The following is a 19865-nucleotide window of genomic DNA, read 5'->3' as shown; positions in this document are numbered from 1 at the left end:
TATTTTTAAACATTCTGTCCCTTCCAGTCATACTCTGGTTATTATGTACCGCATCTCTAGCCTGCTCTATTGCTTTCTCATTTCTCACTGACTTTTTATTTTCCCGCTAACCTGGAATCCCCCCCCCCCCCCTCCACTATTTAGTTTCAAGCCCTCTCTACAGCCCTAGTTATTCGATTTGCCAGGACTCTAGCCCCAGCATGGTTCAAGTGAAGCCCGTCCAAATAGAACAGCTCCCTCTTATCCCAGTACTGGTGCCAGTGCCCCACAAATCGAAACCCATTTCTCCCACACCAGTCTTTGAGCCACTCGTTCATTTCTCTGATCTTATTTACCCTATGCAAATTAGTTTGTGGCCACAGATGGTTCATCCTTCTCGTAGAGTCTTTCTTTCTCACTGGAATAAACCTTTGCTTAGAGTTATGAAATATCTCCTTAAATGTCTGCCACTGCTTATCTACCATCTTACCCTTTAATCTATTTTCCCAGTCTACTTTAGCCAACTCTGTCATATACCTTTGTAATTGCCTTTATTTAAGTTTAGGGCACTAGTTTCAGACCCAAGTTTCTCACCCTCAAACTGATTTGAAATTCTATCATGCTATGATCACTCTTCCCTAGAGGATCCTTCACTATGAGATCATTAATTAATCCTGTCTCATTACACATTACCAGATCTAAAATAGCCTTCTCCCTGGTTGGTTCCACAACGTATTATTCTAAGAAACTATCCCAAATACATTCTATGAACTCATCCTCAAGGCTACCCATGCCAATTTGATTTGTCCAATCTATATGAAGATTAAAATCACCCATGATTATCACAGCACCTTTCTTACAAGCCCTTTATACTCTGTCCTAAAGGGTAGCTACTCTTAGGGGGCCTATAGACTACTCCCACCAGTGACTTCTTTCCCTTATTATTTCTTATCTCCACCCAAACTGATTCTACATCTTGATCTTCTGAGCCAATATCATTTCTCACCACTGCACTGATCTCATCCTTTATCAACAGAGCTCCTTTCTGCCTATCCTTCCGCAATGTCAAATACCCCTGAATATTCAGTTCCCAGCCTTGGTCACCTTGCAACCATGTCTCTGTGATGGCCATCAGATCATACCCATCTATTTCTATTTGTGCCAACAACTCATCTATCTTGTTACGAATGCTGCGTGCATTCAGATAAAGAGCCTTTAATTTTGTCTTTTTACCATTTTTCCCTACTCTGACTCTATTTGCTGATGCAGGCTTATGTTCATACGCTCTGTCTCCTCCTGTCACACTCTGGTTATCATTACCCCTATCACTACCCTGCACTATTGCCTTCTCCTTTCTCTTTGACTTTCTAAATTCCCCTTCACCTGAACCCGCCCCCCCCACTATTTAGTTTAAAGCCCTATCTACCGCCCTAGTTATTCGATTCGCCAGGACACTGGTCCTAGCATGGTTCAAGTGAAGCCCGTCCCAACGGAACAGCTCCCTCTTTCCCCAGTACTGGTGCCAGTACTCCATAAATCGAAACTCATTTCTCCCAAGGACACAGAATGTACTCTGGGTAGGGGACTTCAATGTCCATCACCAAGAGTGGCTCGGTAGCACCACTACTGACCGAGCTGGCCGAGTCCTGAAGGACATAGCTGCCAGTCTGGGCCTGCAACAGGTGGTGAGAGAACCAACACGAGGGAAAAACCTACTTGACCACATCCGCACCAATCTACCTGTTGCAGATGCATCTGTCCATGACAGTATTGGTAGGAGTGACCACCGCATAGTCATTGTGGAGACAAAGTCCCGTCTTCACACTGAGGACACCCTCCATCGTGTTGGGTGGCCCTACCACCATGCTAAATGAGATAGATTCAGAACAGATCTAGCAGCTCAAAACTGGGCATCCATGAGGCACTGTGGGCCATCAGCAGCAGCAGAATTGTATTCCACCACAATCTGTAATCTCATGGCCCGGCATATCCCTCACTCTACCATTACCATCAAGCCAGGGGACCAACCCTGGTTCAATAAGGAGTGCAGAAGAGCATGCCAGGAGCAGCACCAGATGTACCTAAAAATGAGGTGCCAACCTGGGGAAGCTGCAACACAGGACTACATGCATGCTAAAAAGCGGAAGCAGCATGCTATAGACAGGGCTAAGCGATCCCACAATCAACGGATCAGATCAAAGCTCTGCAGTCCTGCCACATACAGTCGTGAATGGTGGTGGACCATTAAACAACTAATGGGAGGAGGAGGCTCCATGAATATCCCCATCCTCAATGATGGTGGCACCTAGCACGTGAGTACAAAAGACAAGGCTGAAGCATTTGCAACCATCTTCAGCTAGAAGTGCCGAGTGGATGATCCATATCAGCCTACTCCCGAGGTCCTCTACAAGAGAGCGCAAGAGCGGGCCGGAGATAAAAGGGCGCGACTGAGCCGACCAGCGGGCCTAGTAGAGAGCGAGCCCGGAGCACCAACCGACCTGGGAGGGTAAGAAGTAGAAAGATTCAAAGTGTGACGTCACAGGAAAGCAGGGAAGCGATTGGTTGGTCAGTATTTCTCTCTTTTTCTTGGGCATTGGTTTAAATTAAGAGCTGGGATTAAAAACTAAACGTTCAAAGCTTAAACACTTAATTAATTAATTACATTAGAGATGGCAGGGCAGGCAATGTGTTACTGCTGCAACATGTGGGAGCTGATGGACACCATTGAGGTCCACGGCAAACACATTTGCAGTAAGTGTTGGTTGCTTGAGGAACTTCGGCTCCGTGTTGTTGAGCTGGAGTCCGAGCTTCAAACACTGCGACACATCAGGGAGGGGGAGAGTTACCTGGATGCTGCATTCCAGGAGGCAGTCACACCTCTTGGATTAATTAATTCAAATTTGGTCCGTGGTCAGGTACAGGTGGGTGTGACTACGAGCGAGGCACGTATGGGGACCCAGGAGGTTGTAGTGGTGGAGGAGCCTCAGCCCTTGCTCTTGTCCAACAGTTACAAGGTTCTTACTCCCTGTGTGGACGAGAGCAGGGACTGCAGTGAGGATGAGCAAACTGACCACAGCACCGTGGTACAGGGAACCATTCAAGTGGGGGGAGCAAAAAGAAATGTGGTAGTGGTAGGGGGACAGTATAGTTAGGAGGATAGACACTGTTCTCTGCAGCCAAGAGTGTGAGTCCCGAAGGCTGTGTTGCCTGCCAGGGTAAAGGACATCTCCTCTGGGCTGGAGAGGAACTTAGAGTGGGAGGGGAAAGATCCAGTTGTCGTGGTCCATGTAGGTACCAACGACATAGGTAGGACAGAGAAAGAGGTTCTGCTGAGGGAGTATGAGCAGCTAGGGGCTAAATTAAAAAGCAGAACCACAAAGATAATAATCTCTGGATTACTACCTGAGCCACGGGTAAATTGGTATAGGGTAAAGAAGATCAGAGAGATGAACGAGTGGCTCAAAAATTGGTGTGGGAGAAATGGGTTTCGATTCTTGGGGCACTGGCACCAGTACTGGGGTAAGAGGGAGCTGTTCCGTCGGGACGGGCTTCATTTGAACCAGGCTGGGACCAGTGCCCTGGTGAATCGAATAACTAGGGCTGTAGATAGGGCTTTAAACTAAATATGGGGGGAAGGGATCCGCTGAGCAGAAATTTAAAAAGTCAAAGAAAAATGAGATGGCAAAAGTGCCTGGTAGCGATGGGGGTAATGATAACCAGCGTGTGACAGGAAGGGACAGAGCGTATACACATAAGAGTGCATCAGAAAGAGAGGTCAGAGTAGGGAAAAATGGTAAAATGACCATCTCCCTGTGGAGACGGAAGCAGGGGCTGCAGGGAGGATGAGCAACCTGGCCACAGCACCGTGGAGAGGGGGGCCATTCAAGAGGGGGGAGTAAATAGAAATGTTGTAGTGGTAGGGGATAGTATTATTAGGGGGATAGATAGAGTTCTCTGCAGCCAAGAGCGAGAGTCCCGTAGGCTGTGTTGCCTACCCGGTGCCAGGGTTAAGGACATCTCCTCTGGGCTGGACAGAAACTTGGAGTGGGAGGGGGAGGATCCAGTTGTCGTGGTCCATGTTGGTACCAACGACATAGATAGGACAAGGAAGGAGGTTCTGCTGAGGGAGTTTGAGCAGCTAGGGGCCAAATTAAAAAGCAGAACCACAAGGGTAATAATCTCTGGATTATTACCTGAGCCACGAGCGAATTTGGCTAGAGTTAAATGCGTGGCTCAAAGACTGGTGTGGGAGAAATGGATTTTGCTTCCTGGGACACTGGCACCAGTACTGGGACAGGAGGGAGCTGTTCCGTTGGGACGGGCTTCACTTGGCCAGTGCTGGGACTAGAGTCCTGGCGGATCATATAACTAGGGCTGTAGAGAGGGCTTTAAACTAACTAGTGGGGGGGAGGTTCCCAGAGAGCAAATAATACAAATGACAACAGAGAAGGTCATAGACTTAGGTAGCAGTGGGGAAATTAAAAACCAGAGCGTGTCAGGAAGGGGTAGAAGGTGTGGAGTAAAAGGTAAAGTAATAAAAAGGGCAATAGCAGGAACTAAGTGTCACAAAACATATTTGAAAGTTCTCTATCTGAATGCACGTAGCATTCGTAACAAAATAGACGAGTTAAAGGCACAAATAGCTACATATGGGTATGATCTTGTGGCCATTACAGAAACATGGCTGCAGGGTGACAATGCCTGGGAATTAAACATACCAGGTTATTTAACAATCAGGAAGGACAGGCAGGAAGGAAGGGGAGGCGGGGTGGCTATGTTAATAAAGGAAGGAATCACTGTAATACAGAGAAATGATATTGGGTCAAAGGATCAGGATAATGAAACAGTTTGGGTGGAGATAAGGAATAATAAGGGGAAAAAAACACTAGTGGGTGTAGTATATAGGCCTCCGAACAGTCGCAACTCGGTTGGACGGAGTATCAATCAGGAAATAGTTGAGGCTTGTAATAAGGGAACATCTATAATTATGGGGGATTTTAACTATCATATAAATTGGACGAATCAAATTGGGCAGGGCTGCCTTGAGGATGAGTTCATTGAGTGTATTAGGGATGGGTTTCTTGAGCAGTATGTAACTGAACCAACCAGGGGGCAAGCAACCTTAGATCTGGTCCTGTGTAACGAGACAGGATTAATTAAAAATGTCCTAGTAAAGGATCCCCTTGGAATGAGTGACCATAACATGGTTGAATTCCATATTCAGTTAGAGGGTGAGGAGGCTGTATCTCAAACAAGCGTGCTAAGCTTGAATAAAGGAGACTATGAAGGTATGAGAGCGGAATTGAGTAAAGTGGATTGGGAAAATAGGTTAAAGGATAAGACGATACATGATCAGTGGTGTACATTTAAGGAGTTATTTTACAAATTCCAAAAAAAGTATATTCCACTGAGAAAAAAAGGGTGTAAAAGAAAAGACAGCCATCCGTGGCTAAGTAAAGAAATTAAGGATAGTATTCAACTAAAAACAAGGGCATATAAGGTAGCCAAATCTAGTGGGAGGATAGAGGATTGGGAAAACTTTAAAAGACAGCAAAAAATAACAAAAAGATTGATTAAGAAAGGGAAGATACATTATGAAAGTAAATTAGCAAAAAATATAAAGACAGATAGTAAGAGTTTTTATAGTTATATAAAAAGAAAAAGGATGGCTAAAGTAAATGTTGGTCCCTTAGAGGATGAGACCGGGAAATTAATGGTGGGAAATATGGAGATGGCAAAAACACTGAATGAATATTTTGTATCAGTCTTTACAGTAGAGGACACCAAGAATATCCCAACACTTGACAAGCAGGGGGCTATGGGGGGGAGGAGCTAAATACGATTAAAATCACTAAGGAAGTAGTACTTGGTAAAATAATGGGACTCAAGGCGGATAAATCACCTGGACCTGATGGCTTACATCCCAGGGTTTTGAGGGAAGTGGCGGTAGGGATTGTGGATGCATTGGTAATAATCTTCCAAAACTCCCTGGACTCAGCAAAGGTCCCGGCAGACTGGAAAACTGCTAATGTAACACCCTTATTTAAAAAGGGCAGTAGACAGAAGGCTGGAAACTATAGACCGGTTAGCCTAACATCTGTGGTAGGTAAAATTTTGGAGTCCATTATTTAAGGAGACAGTAACAGGACATTTGGATAATCATAATTTAATAGGACAAAGTCAGCATGGTTTTATGAAGGGGAAGTCATGTTTGACAAATTTGCTGGAGTTCTTTGAGGAAGTAACATATAGGGTGGATAAAGGGGAACCAGTGGACGTAGTGTATTTAGACTTCCAAAAGGCATTTGACAAGGTGCCACACAAAAGATTATTGCTTAAGATAAAAAATCACGGGATTGGGGGTAATATTCTGGCATGGATAGAGGATTGGCTATCTAACAGAAGGCAGAGAGTTGGGATAAATGGTTCATATTCAGACTGGCAATCAGTAACCAGTGGTGTTCCGCAGGGGTCAGTGCTGGGTCCCCAACTCTTTACAATCTATATTAACGATTTGGAGGAGGGGACCGAGTGTAACACATCAAAGTTTGCAGATGATACTAAGATGGGAGGGAAAGTAGTGAGTGAGGAGGACATAAAAAACCTGCAAGGGGACATAGACAGGCTAAGTAAGTGGGCAGAGATTTGGCAGATGGAATACAATACTGGAAAGTGTGAGGTTATGCACTTTGGCAGGAAAAATCGTAGAGCAAGTTATTATCTTAATGGCAAGAAACTTGAAAGTACTGAAGTACAAAGGGATCTGGGGGTCCTGGTGCACGAAACTCAAAAGGTTAGTATGCAGGTGCAACAAGTGATTAAGAAGGCCAATGGAATGTTGGCTTTCATTGCTAGGGGGATAGAATATAAAAATAGGGAGGTATTGCTTCAGTTGTACAAGGTATTGGTGAGACCGCACCTGGAATACTGCATACAGTTTTGGTGTCCATACTTAAGAAAGGACATACTTGCTCTCGAGTCAGTACAAAGAAGGTTCACTCGATTAATCCCGGGGATGAGGGGATGGACATATGAGGAGAGGTTGAGTAGATTGGGACTCTACTCATTGGAGTTCAGAAGAATGAGAGGCGATCTTCTTGAAACATATAAGATTGTGAAGGGGTTGGATCGGGTGGATGCGGGGAAGATGTTCCCGATGATGGGTGAAACTAGAACTAGGGGGCATAGTCTTAGAATAAGGGGCTGCTCTTTCAAAACTGAGATGAGGAGGAACTACTTCACTCAGAGGGTGGTAGGTCCATGGAATATGCTGCCCCAAAAAGCTGTCGAAGCTACATCATTACATAAATTTAAAACAGAAATAGACAGTTTCCTCGTAGAAAAGGGAATTAAGGGTTACGGGGAGCGGGAAGGAATTTGGACATGAGTCTAGGTTCGGATAGGTCATGGCCCTGTGGGTAGCGGAGCGGGCCCAGGGGCCGTGTAGGCTGATCCTGCTCCTGTTTTCGTGTGTCTAATGCTGTTAGATTCAGGAGATAGTCCTGTCATAGTGGATTGGCGGTTAGGATCAGATCAGCCATGATCTTATTGAATGGCGGAGCAGGCTCGAGGGGCCAATTGGCCTACTCCTGCTCCTATTTCTTATGTTCTTATGTTCTTAAAAGCTCTATATCTGAACGCACGCAGCATTTGTAACAAGATAGATGAGTTGACAGCACAAATAGAAAGAAATGGGTATGATCTGATAGCCATTACAGAGATGTGGTTGCAAGGTGACCAAGGCAGGGAACTGAATATTTAGGGGTATTTGCCATTTCGTAAGGATCGGCAGAAAGGAAAAAGGAGGTGGTGTAGCTCTGTTAATAAGGGATGAGATCAGTGCAGTATTGAGAAATGATATTGGCCTAGAAGATCAAGACGTAGAATCAGTTTGGGTGGAGATAAGAAATAATAAGCGTAAGAAGTCACTGGTGGGAGTGGTCTACAGGCCCCCAAACAGTAGCCACACTGTAGGACAGAGTATAAATCAAGAAATAATAGAGGCTTGGATGAAAAGTACGGCTATAATCATGGGAGATTTTAATCATATTGATTGGACAAAGCAGATTGGCAAAGGTAGATTTGAGGAAGAGTTCTTAGAGTGTCTAAGGGATGGTTTCTTGGAACAATACGTTGTGGAACCAACCAGGGAGCAGATTATTTTAGATCTGGTAATGTGTAATGAGGGTGGATTAATTAATGATCTCGAAATGAAGGATTCTCTTGGGAAGAGTGATCATAGCATGGTAGAATTTCAAATTCAGTTTGAGGGTGAGAAAGCTAGGTCTCAAACTAGTATCCTGAACTTAAATAAAGGTAATTACAAAGGTATGAAGGCAGACTTGGGTTAAAGTGGACTGGGAAAATATATTACAGGGTAAGACTGTAGAAAAGCAGTGGCAAACATTTAAGGAGATATTTCATAACTCTCAGCAGAGATATATTCCAGTGAGAAAGAAAAACTCTAAGAGAAGGATGAACCATCCGTGGCTAACTAAGGAAGTAAAGGATGGTAGCAAATTGAAAACAAAGACATACAATGTTGTGAAGAATAGTGGAAGGCCAGAAGATTGGGAAATTTTTAAAAACCAGCAAAGGACAACTAAAAAAATGATAGAGAGAGAAGCTAGCTTATGAGAGTAAGCTAGCAAGAAATATAAAAACCAGACAGTAAGAGCTTCTACAGGTATATAAAAAGGAAGAGAGTAGCTAAAGTAAATGTTGGTCCCCTAGAGGATGAGTCTGGGGAATTAATAATGGGAAACAAGGAAATGGCAGGAACTTTGAACAAATATTTTGTATTGGTCTTCACGGTAGAAGGCATTGAAAGCATCCCAATAATGGATAATCACGGGGCTATTGGGGTGGGGGGGAGGAACTTAAAACAATCACTATCAGTAGAGAAAAAGTACTAGGCAAACTAATGGGACTAAAGGTGGACAAGTCCCCTGGACCCGATGGCCTGCATCCTAGGGTCTTAAGAGGTGGCTGCAGAGATAGTGGATGCATTGGTTGTAATCTACTGTTTGGGGACCTGTAGACCACTCCCTCAGAGAGTCATGAATCTTTGGAATTCTCTTCCCCAGAGAGCTGTGGAGGCTGGGTCACTGAATATATTTAAGGTGGAGATAGACAGATTTTTGAATGGTAAGGGAGTCAAGGGTTATGGGGAGTGGGCAGGGAAGTGGAGTTGAGGCCAAGATCAGATCAGCCATGATCTAATTGAATGGCGGAGCAGCTCGAGGGGCCAAATGACCGACTCCTGCTCCTACGTCTTATGTTCCTATGTCCCCACCATCACAGAAGCCAGTCTTCAGCCAATTCAATTCACTCCATATGATATCAAGAAACGGCTGAGCGCACTGGATACAGCAAAGGCTATGGGCCCCGACAACTTCCCGGCTATCGTGCTGAAGACTTGTGCTCCAGAACTAGCCATGCTTCCAGCCAAGCTGTTCCAGTACAGCTACAACACTGGCATCTATCCGACAATGTGGAAAACTGCCCCAAGTATGTCCTGTCCACAAAAAGCAGGACAAATCCAATCCGGCCAATTACCGCCCCATCAGTCTACTCTCAATCATCAGCAAAGTGATGGAAGGTGTCATCGACAGTGCTATCAAACAGCAATTTATATTATTCTTCTGTCAATTTTACTCACCAATAACCTCCTCACTGATGCCCAGTTTGGGTTCCGCCAAGACCACTCGGCTCCTGACCTCATTACAGCCTTGGTCCAAACATGGACAAAGGTGCTGAATTCCAGGGGTGAGGTGAGAGTGATTGCCCTTGACATCAAGGCAGCATTTGACCTAGTGTGGCATCAAGGAGCCCTAGTAAAACTGAAGTCACTGGGAATTGGGGGGGAAAACTCTCCATTGGTTGGAGTCATACCTAACACAAAGGAAGATGGTTATGGTGGTTGAAGGTCAATTATCACAGCCCCAGGACATCGCTGCAGGAGTTCCTCAACTGAAGGACAAGGGCAGCAGGCGCATGAGAACACCACCAACTCCAAGTTCCCCTCCAAGTCACACACCATCCTGACGTAGAAGTATATCGCCAATCCTTCATCGTCACTAGGTCAAAATCCTGGAACTCCCTCCCTAACTGCACTGTGGCAGTACCTTCACCACACAGACTGCAGCGGTTTAAGGCAGTAGCTCACCACCACCTTCTCAAGGGCAATTAGAGATGGGCAATAAATGCTGGCCTTGCCAGCGACGCCCACGTTCCATAAACAAATAAAAAAAAATAGGCTTTTTGACCCCAAAGGGGCGGGGGGGGGGGGGGGAGCGAGGACAGTCCTCACCTGACGTCTACACACATGCACGTCCTGTAGGGATTGCTACATGGTGTTCAGAGGCCCTGAATGATTTTGCCCTTTGCTAACCATGGGTCACAGAAGCCAATTTTAGTGTCTCTACTGCCACCTCTTGACTGAGATCAGCTGACTCAGGTGAGATCAGGTCAGTATGGCTTAGCTGCTCACTTCGCCAACTTGCTGAATCGTCAGAGAGCTGCTGTTGCTCTGCCATTTATCAGGTGCAACCGTAGGTCAAAATGGTCTGCTTCAGAAGTAGATGCAGCGACTTCTGGTTAACCCCTTCTTACTGAGAAATAAAGACGTAAAAAAAAAATTGACAGAAGAATAATATAAATAAAATATGCCCAAACGTTCATTTACGACACACAGTCAGCCAGACACCAAATTCCAATGTGAAAAGATCCAGTCCACAGGTGCAAACTACACAATTCTCAAATTGGGTTATTGACAAAGTGAGCCTTTAGAGCAGGTGCCAATAGGCTTTTTGACCCCAAAGAGGTGGGGGGGTGGCAGGATAGTCCTCACCAGACGTCCAATCTGAAAAGATCCAGTCAACAGGTACAAACTGTTATAAATCTCATCATCATGAAGAAACGACTCATGAATTAACACTGGACGGCCAGCTGGTGGCGCCGTCCAAGGAGTATAAATACTCGGGCGTGGGCCCCAGCTTGCCCAGGGACATTTTGTAAGACAGGAACTAGTGAAGGACAACTAGGCCTCCATGTTTTGAAACAAGTTGATTAAAGCCTTGCTTTATACTCGAACCAAGTGCGTAGTGAGTTTTATTACATCAATTTAATCAACTTGTTATCGACTCCACACTCCGAGTGATTTCGGGAACAGCCAGTTACGACTTCAACTGCAGAATGGAACTCCGGCGTAGTAATCAATCCATCATGGACAAACTACTCAGACCCGCCCGTCTCGACCTGGACCCGAATTCACCTACAACTGCTAAGGTATGGAAACACTGGTATCGTACCTTCAGCAACTTCCTCAGGGTGTGTGGTGAAAATGTTCCTGATAAATTAGAGATGCTTGCCAATTATGTATCTCCTCATGTGCTTGGCTATATCGAAGACTGTGTATACTATGACTCCGCTATCCTAATATTACAGTGACTATATGTTAAGGCCCCAAACTAAATTTTTGCTCGGCATCTACTAGCCACAACTCAACAACAACCCGGGGAATCACTTGACGAATTCCTTCAGAAACTTCACAGGCTCAGCAAGGATTGTAATCTTAAAGCTGTCACAGCTGAGCAGTACCAGGAGGAGTTAATTCGTGATTCCTTTATTAATGGGATTGCGTCTCCCTTCATACGCTAGCGTCTGTTGGAGAATAAAACCCTCGAGTTACAGGCTGCCTATGACCAGGCACGTTCCCTGGACGTAGCAAAGAGGAATGCAGATACCTATCTTTTACCTCGTGCACGGGCTGCTGCTATCACTTTTAATGACTCCTTCGATAGGTCTCAGGCGGAAGCCCTCACTGATGATGCCTCTAACCTAGCAGATGACAACCCTGCCCTAGAAGCCTTCACTGATGACGACCCTGCCCTAGCGGCATCTTGGCAATCTGGAAGGAAGTGTTCCTTCTGTGGAGGTACGTTTCATTATAGGAAATTTTGTCCTGCTCGTAATGCAACCTGCAATCATTGTAGCAAGAAAGGTCACTTTTCTAAGGTATGCCAGTCAAGAGCTCCTGTTAGTTTTGCAGCTACTATCTATGAAACTGCTCCTCCCCCAAGAGCCACTACTAAGGTTACAGCTGTCAAGGGTAAAACTGCTCCTCCTCCCATCACAGCTGTTTTTCCCCAAAGTCTGTCCCATGCAGCCACGAAGATTTCGGTAAATGGACTCATTTTGAGCGCACTAATCGACTCATGCAGCTCTGACAGCTTCATTAGTGAGCGGGCTGTCAGTAAGTTAAAACTGCATATTTATCCCTCAGACAGGAAAATTGCAATGGCTCTGACGACACTGACCACCAACTCTTCCGGCTTTTGTCTTGTCGACCTTATTCTCAATGGCCGCACTTATTTCTCCACCCGGCTCGGGGTGCTCAAAAACCTATGCAGTGATGTGCTCCTGGGACAGGATTTCCAGAAACAACACAAAAGACTCACTTTCGAGTTTGGAGGGTCAAAGCCGGAGCTTACTATTTCCAAAGTAGCGTTTTGTGCGCTTTCGGCGGCTTCGCTCGACGAGCCCTCGTTTGCCAATCTTTCCCCCCGATGTAAGCCCATAGTCACTAAATCACGACGTTTCAGCCAAGATGATCGATCCTTTAACGAGGCAGAAATCTCTCGCCTTCTAGCTGACGGTATCATTGAGCCATGTTCAACTTCCTGGCGGGCTCAAGTCGTCGTCGTTAAAAATCCTCTGAAGCAACACAAGAAATGTCTTTGCATCGATTACTCGCAAACTATTAACCAGTATACTGACCTGGATGCCTACCCACTACCACGCATCGATGACATGGTCAATAATCTTGCCAACTACAAGGTATTTTCAACTTTTGATTTAAAGAGCGCATATATCAAGTACCGTTAAAGGACTCTGACAAAAAGTATACGGCCTTTGAGGCCAATGGTCGGCTTTATCAGTTTTGTCACCTTCCATTTGGGGTCACCAATGGGGTGGCAGTCTTTCAACAGGCAATGGATAGCCTAGTTAAACAGGAGAACTGAACGGACACTTTTCCATATCTAGATAATATCACCATTGCTAGTCATGACCAGAAGGAGCATGATGCCAATCTCCAGAAATTTTTTGACGTTCTCCATCGTCGCAACTTAACCTTAAATGAGTCCAAATCTGTGAAATCAGTACCATCAGTCAACATCCTTGGCTACTGGGTGGGCAACGACGTCATTAAACCGGATCCGGAGCGACTTCGTCCACTTCAGGAGCTCCCTCCCCCTACGAATCTCGGCTCTCTTCGTCGGGCACTCGGCATGTTTGCCTATTATGCGAAGTGGATAGCCCGCTTCTCCGACAAGATCCAGCCACTGCTTCACGCGAAGTAATTTCCACTGGAGGCAGCAGCTATTTCAGCTTTCAACCTCCTCAAGCAACAACTGGAAAAAGCCACGCTTCATTCCATTGATGAAAATCTTCCTTTCGTGGTCGAGTGCGATGCATCGGAGGTGGCGATTTCTGCTACCTTGAATCAAGGTGGTCGACCCGTTGCATTTCTGTCCAGAACTTTGCAGGGTAGCGAGCTCCATTATCCTCCTGTCGAGAAGGAGGCTACGGCCATCATCGAAGCTGTACGTAAATGGAGTCATTTTCTCGCTCGTCGCCATTTCACACTTATAACCGATCAGCGCTCCGCGGCCTTTATGCTGGATAACCAGAAATGCACTAAGATCAAGAATAACAAAATACAACTCTGGAGGAAGGAATTGGCTGCCTTTGGATACACCATAAATTATCGACCCGGCAAAGAGAATGTGGCCCCGGATACCCTCACGCGGGCATTCTGCTCTTCTATGTCAGCTTCGACTCTTGCGGATCTTCATACTGACTTATGCCATCCTGGCGTTACCCGTATGTTGCACTTTGTGTGATCTTAAAATCTCCCATTTTCTATGGAAGATGTGAAAAGAACATGTTCCTCCTGTAGAATTTGTGCGGAATTAAAACCGCAATTCTTCCGTCCATTGGATGGCTCGCTCATACACGCTATGCAGCGACTCAGCATTGACTTTAGAGGGCCATTGCCTTCCTCAATGCGAAACACCTACTTACTTACTATGGTGGACGAATATTCACGCTTTCCCTTTGCTTTCCCCTGTCCCAATATGCTTACTTCCACAGTGATCAAATGCCTTGATCAAGTCTTTTCCCTTTGCGGTACGGCCAATTTCATCCACTCTGATCGGGGTCCCTCCTTCATGTCAAGCGAACTCAAAGTTATCTTTCCCAACAGGGAATCGCCACAAGTAAAACGACACCGTACCATCCCATCGGTAACGGATGGGTTGAGAGATACAACGCTATCATTTGGAACGCTGTTCATCTTGCACCGAGGTCACACAACCTACCAGACCAGCAGTGGGAAACTGTGCTCCCTGACGTGTTGCATTCCATCAGGTCTCTTCTTTCTACGTCCACCAATGTCACGCCTCACGAGCGATTCTTCAGGTTCCAGCGTCGCTCCACTCATGGGACATCCCTACCGTCATGGTTGGCAGCTCCCGGCCCCGTGCTGCTCCGAAGATTCGTCCGATCTTCCAAAAACGATCCCCTCGTCGACGAGGTGGAACTCACAGACGTTAATCCTACGTACGCGCACGTGCGGTACCCGGACGGCCGAGAGTCCACCGTTTCACTCCAAGATCTGTCTCCCTGTCCAACCGGTCCCATGGACCCAATTGATAGAGGGACCCACGGTAATGATGCCGACACTCTGCGCTCCTTTGAAGATGACGCCCTACCTGGGACATCAAGAGATCTGCCGGCTACCCCACCGGATCCACTCAGGGAGCCGAGCGCTCCCCGTGGGATGGCCACCCGAAGCCAGGACGCCGGTCAATCCCCGGCTATCAAACAAGATGAAGCCGGCTCTGCGCCTGTGGGGACCCGCACCCGGAGTCACGATCTCCCCAGTCTCCCTCAGGTCGATCAAGGCGACACGGGCCCTGTCGATCTACCAGTACGGATCAAGCGGCCCAGGGACCAAGACACGGTCTGGGGAGACGTGCCTTCCAGCCATAAACAAAGATCTAAAAAACTGCGGCTATTCGTGGTCCGCCTAATCCGTTAGGAGGAAGTCGTCGGACTTCCAAATCTTTTAGGCAGGAAGAATGTTATAAATCTCATCATCATGAAGAAATGACTCATGAAATAACACTGGACAGCCAGCTGGTGGCGCCGTCCAAGGAGTATAAATACTCGGGCGTGGGCCCAGCTTGCCCAGGGACATTTTGTAAGACAGGAACTAGTGAAGTACAACTAGACCTCGATGTTTTGAAACAAGTTGATTAAAGCCTTGCTTTATACTCGAACCAAGTGCGTAGTGAGTTTTATTACGTCACAAACTACATAATTCTCAGACTAACTCCAAGCATAAGAGTCATGTGCCACAACTCTGTGTATAATATCGAGTTGCTGAACATAACTACTGTAAATCAGATGAAATTCAAGGTTATGGACCAAAACATCAATTGAGTGTCGCAACCAAATCAGTGGAATCACGATCGTGCACAAGTGAGTAACAGGTTCGGCATCATTTAATCTACCAATAAAATGACCCAGCCTGAACCAGGCAGCTTTCAATGTGGTGGACAGAAGCCTCCCTCATAGTTTCTGCCACTGATGAAATCCAGTCATTCGCTTTGAAAAAGATGGAGGACCACCCTGTCCTCGCTGAAAGGTCCTCCTGCAGACACACAGATTGGACTCACTGGGAGGCTAAGGAACAGCAAGGGAATTCTTTGTGCGCATCACAATCAGCTTCCCCTGGGGTACATTTGCATCTGGGCCACAAAAGTGACCGCCTGATGCTGTTCCTGCTTGGTCCGAGCTTTTACAGAAATCCCTGCAGTCACCCACAGGATTGCTAATGCTTCTTGAACCAATCCAGTCTTGACTCCCCAATAAAGACACTTTCTGAACAGTGGAACTCTATTATCTGCTTCCGAAAAGTAGGAAGACCTGAAATGTAGACATGTGAGGTGGCACAATACAATGCCCTGTGTCGCTGTCTTGCCGCCCCTGTCTAAGGCGTCCAGCCTGCTACTGTTGGTGTGATTTCATGCCACAATGGCCCGCACCTGATTATTAGCTATAGCTGAAAACGGATTCGCTGTAAAGTCAACGTTTGAATTGCTCCATGGTGCAGAAAGTTGGAAAACCGCCAACTCATCATTTACAGATCTTATTATATATGGAGCATAACATATTTTCAACAAAAGTCTACCTGCATGACACGCTTACGTGACCCGGACGTACCTTGCGCTGGGCCTGAAAATAGTTGACTCGGTTGTCTATCGGGTACACTCTGTGTATTACCAGCTGAAGGAAATGGAGCTGCAAAATAAAGACTCGCATTAGATTTTTGAACTTCAGGTGACCTCATAATCAAAATTAACAAGAGTTTATCATGAACAGATTCCTCAAATAACAAGACGACCTGCCCGCGCAGTGTTAACATAAAAAACAAATGAGGCAGCATTCACATTTGTTCAGCACTCATTGCTTTCAGTTGGACTGGGAATGTAGCCAAAATGCCGAGGTACAATGTTATAAATGGTCTTCAGAATCATCGCGGCCATGATATTTACCCCCATGTTCGTTTTGACAGCTCAAAAATAATGTGGATTATGCGGGAGTCCTGGTACACTGAGCCCAATAATTCTGAAACAACAACAGAAAATGCTAGAAACACTCAGCAGGTCAGGCAGCATCATGGAGAGAGAAATAGAGTTAACGTTTCAGGTCGATGACCCTTCATCAGAACTGGAAAAAGTTGGAGAAGTAACAGATTTTTAAGCAAGTGTGGGGCAGGGAAAGGGAGGAGGGGAGGAAAGAACAAAGGGAAGGTCTGTGATAGGATGGAAGACAGGAGAGATTAAAAGACAAAAGGGATGATGGTGCAAGGCAAAAGGAGATGGTAATGGGACAAGTTAAGAAACAAAAGATGACTAAATGAGATGTAAATGGCAATGGCAGAATCATCAACAGCTGCCATGTGAGAAAAAAAAAATATAGGGGCCAAGGACGGAGTGGCTTGCTAGGCCATTTCAGAGTGCAGTTAAGAGTCAACCACATTGTGGGTCTGGAGTCACATATAGGCCAGACCAGGTAAGGATGGCAGATTTCCTTCCCTAAAGGGCATTAGTGAACCAGATGGGTTTTTACGACAATCCGATAGTTTCATGGTTACCATTACTGATACTAGCTTTTTATTCCAGATTTATTTAATTAACTGAATTTAAGTTCCTCAGCTGCCGTGGTGGGATTTAAACTCATGTCTCCGGTTCATTAGTCCAGGCCTCTGGATTATTAGTCCAGTAACATAACCACTATGTTACCGTACCCTATGAGATGAAAAGTGAATACTGCTTTTAGCCATAACTTAGGTTTGTACTGAAGTTGGGAGTGCTGAACTTAGCACCCAATACTCCCGTCAACCTGCATCGTGTTAAAGCATCTCCAATTTCCCCCCAGTGCCTGGTCTCTAGTCCGCATCTCCCTGAAGACACGGCGGAGATTGGCAATTTGCTGCACGGGGAATTACTAGTAAAAGAAAATCACTCTCTCTCTCTCTCTCTCTCCTGGCAAGTGGGTTTCCTTGATGTCATCACACCGTCGGACATACCTACGATGGACAGAGGGAGGGAAACACAAGCGGTGTAGCTAATGAAAACAGAGAGATGCCATCATTGCAAGAAAAAGTTTTCAAACATAACCTCCACAGGAATGATAATTTTTTTTTTAATTAATCGTTTATGGGATGTGGGCATCGCTGGCAAGGCCAGCATTTATTGCCCATCCCTAATTGCCCTCAAGAAGGTGGTGGTGAGCTGCCTTCTTCAACCGCTGCAATCTGTGTGGTGAAGGTACTCCCACAGTGCTGTTAGGGAGGGAGTTCCAGGATTTTTACCCAGCGACGATGAAGGATTGGCGATATACGTCTAAGTCAGGATGGTGTGTGACTTGGAGGGGAACTTGGAGGTGGTGGTGCTCCCATGCACCTGCTGCCCTTGTCCTTCTAGGTGGAAGAGGTCGCGGGTTTGGGAGGTGCTGCCGAAGACGCCTTGGCGAGTTGCTGCAGTGCATCTTGTAGATGGTACACACTGCAGCCATGGTACGCCAGTGGTGGAGGGACTGAATGTTTAAGGTGGTGGATGGGGTGCCAATCAAGCGGACTGCTTTGTCCTGGATGGTGTCGAGCTTCTTGAGTGTTGTTGGTGCTGTACTCATCCAGGCAAGTGGAGCGTATTCCATCACACTTCTTACTTGTGCCTTGTAGATGGGGGAAAAGGCTTTGGGGAGTCAGGAGGTGAGACACTCACCTCTGACCTGCTCTTGTTACCACAGTATTTATGTGGCTGGTCCAGTTAAATTTCTGGTCAATGGTGACCCCCAAGATATTGATGGTGGGGGATTTGGCAGTGGTAATGCCATTGAATGTCAAGGGGAGGTAGTTAGACTCTCGCTTGTTGGAGATAGTCATTGCCCGGCACTTCCGTGGCGCGAATGTTACCTGCCACTTATCAGCCCAAACCCAAGCCTGACTGTCATCCAGGCCTTGTTGCATGCGGGCATGGACTGCTTCATTATCTGAGGAGTAGTGAATGGTGCTGAACAATCATCAGCGAACATCCCCATTTCTGACCTTATGTTGGAGGGAAGGTCATTGATGAAGCAGCTGAAGATGGTTGGGCTGAAAATGCCCTGAATCCTTCCACGGCTGTATAAAAGATCTACTTGTATAATTTTTTAATCATGACAAGCGTAACAACCCCACGCCCCCCACCCCGTAGAACTCCTCTCCTGTGCTTTCTTTCCAATGATAAGTTAAACTGACTCCCATTCTACCTGTTCTTCAGATGGACATACGAGATACCAGAGCTCTATTCAAAAGAGAGAGCAGGGAGTTCTCCCATGTCCCCCAACCAATACCTCCTAAAAAAGATTTAACTGTTCATTTATTATATCTGCTCTTTGTGGGACCTAGCAGTGTGAAATTAGCTGCCACAATGACGACAGTTTAAAAGGCAGCATCGGCGCGGAGTTATACAGGATACGGCAGGGGGCGCTTGTCACAATTTAAACTAGCTATGAAGCGCTTTGGGGCCTCCTGAGAACATGAAGGTGTTATATAAATGCAAGTTCCATCTTTCACCACTATGGACAGCCTGATGACTGCAGCTATCTCATTTACCCCACACTCATTCTCATAGCATCATGCTGGAAATTTACGCAGAGTGATGTGGGAGTTCTGGTCACGAAGCTCAGCACTTTGGCCTGAGCACTGACCAAAAATAGTATTTTGTCACCTCCATCTACTATCTCTCAGTTGGCAGTACTTCATGAGATGAAAAGTAAACAAGGAAACGTTGCTTTCAGTCACAGCTCAACTTTGTACTGATCGGGAGTACTGAAGGTCCAATGCCCCTGTCATCCTGCATTTTCTTTAAGCACCTCCAATTTACCTCTTCATGAGAACGCCTACACTCTCCTCACATCTCCCTGAACGCTTGGCTAAGTCCGGGGAATTATTGGTGAAAACCCACATCCCATCACATTCTTGGGGTTTTCCTTAATGTCACGCACATACAAAGCGAGGCAGGGTGGAGGAAGGGGAAACCACAGCATGGCTGATGAGGTCATAGAGCTACCAAGACTCCAATAAAAAGGGCCTGCTCGTTTCAAACATAGCAGAAAGGCCACCAAACCATGAGAGGAGTGACTGCTGCCCTGCATTATTCCAAGGCTATATGACTAATATATTTTGTATCACTTTAGATCATTTCTGATTTGAAATCAGGAAACCTAGCAAGGGATGTCCAACCCCCTCCTGTACCCTCATCAAGTCG

The 19865-nt window shown here is 46.1% G+C and overlaps 1 protein-coding gene and 1 long non-coding RNA gene across 3 annotated transcripts in view; one reads left to right on the top strand and one right to left on the bottom strand.

The window, feature by feature from the left end:
• Nucleotides 1-19865, bottom strand: part of LOC147121757 (torsin-1A-interacting protein 2-like) — a 79517-nt gene that overhangs the window by 23078 nt on the left and 36574 nt on the right. For both annotated transcript variants that reach the window (XM_085982250.1, XM_085982251.1), the window contains one exon: nucleotides 16273-16350. In XM_085982250.1, coding sequence (XP_085838376.1) covers nucleotides 16273-16350 — 78 coding nt within the window. The remainder of the gene's footprint in view (nucleotides 1-16272; nucleotides 16351-19865) is intronic.
• Nucleotides 1-19865, top strand: part of LOC147121758 (uncharacterized) — a 61703-nt gene that overhangs the window by 40985 nt on the left and 853 nt on the right. The window lies entirely within an intron of this gene.

This window comes from Somniosus microcephalus, chromosome 3 (assembly GCF_052327205.1).
Source record: "Somniosus microcephalus isolate GS21.2 chromosome 3, FLI_Smic_1.0, whole genome shotgun sequence".
In the NCBI taxonomy this organism is placed as follows: domain Eukaryota; kingdom Metazoa; phylum Chordata; class Chondrichthyes; order Squaliformes; family Somniosidae; genus Somniosus; species Somniosus microcephalus.
This window is presented reverse-complemented; position numbering and strand designations above follow the sequence as displayed.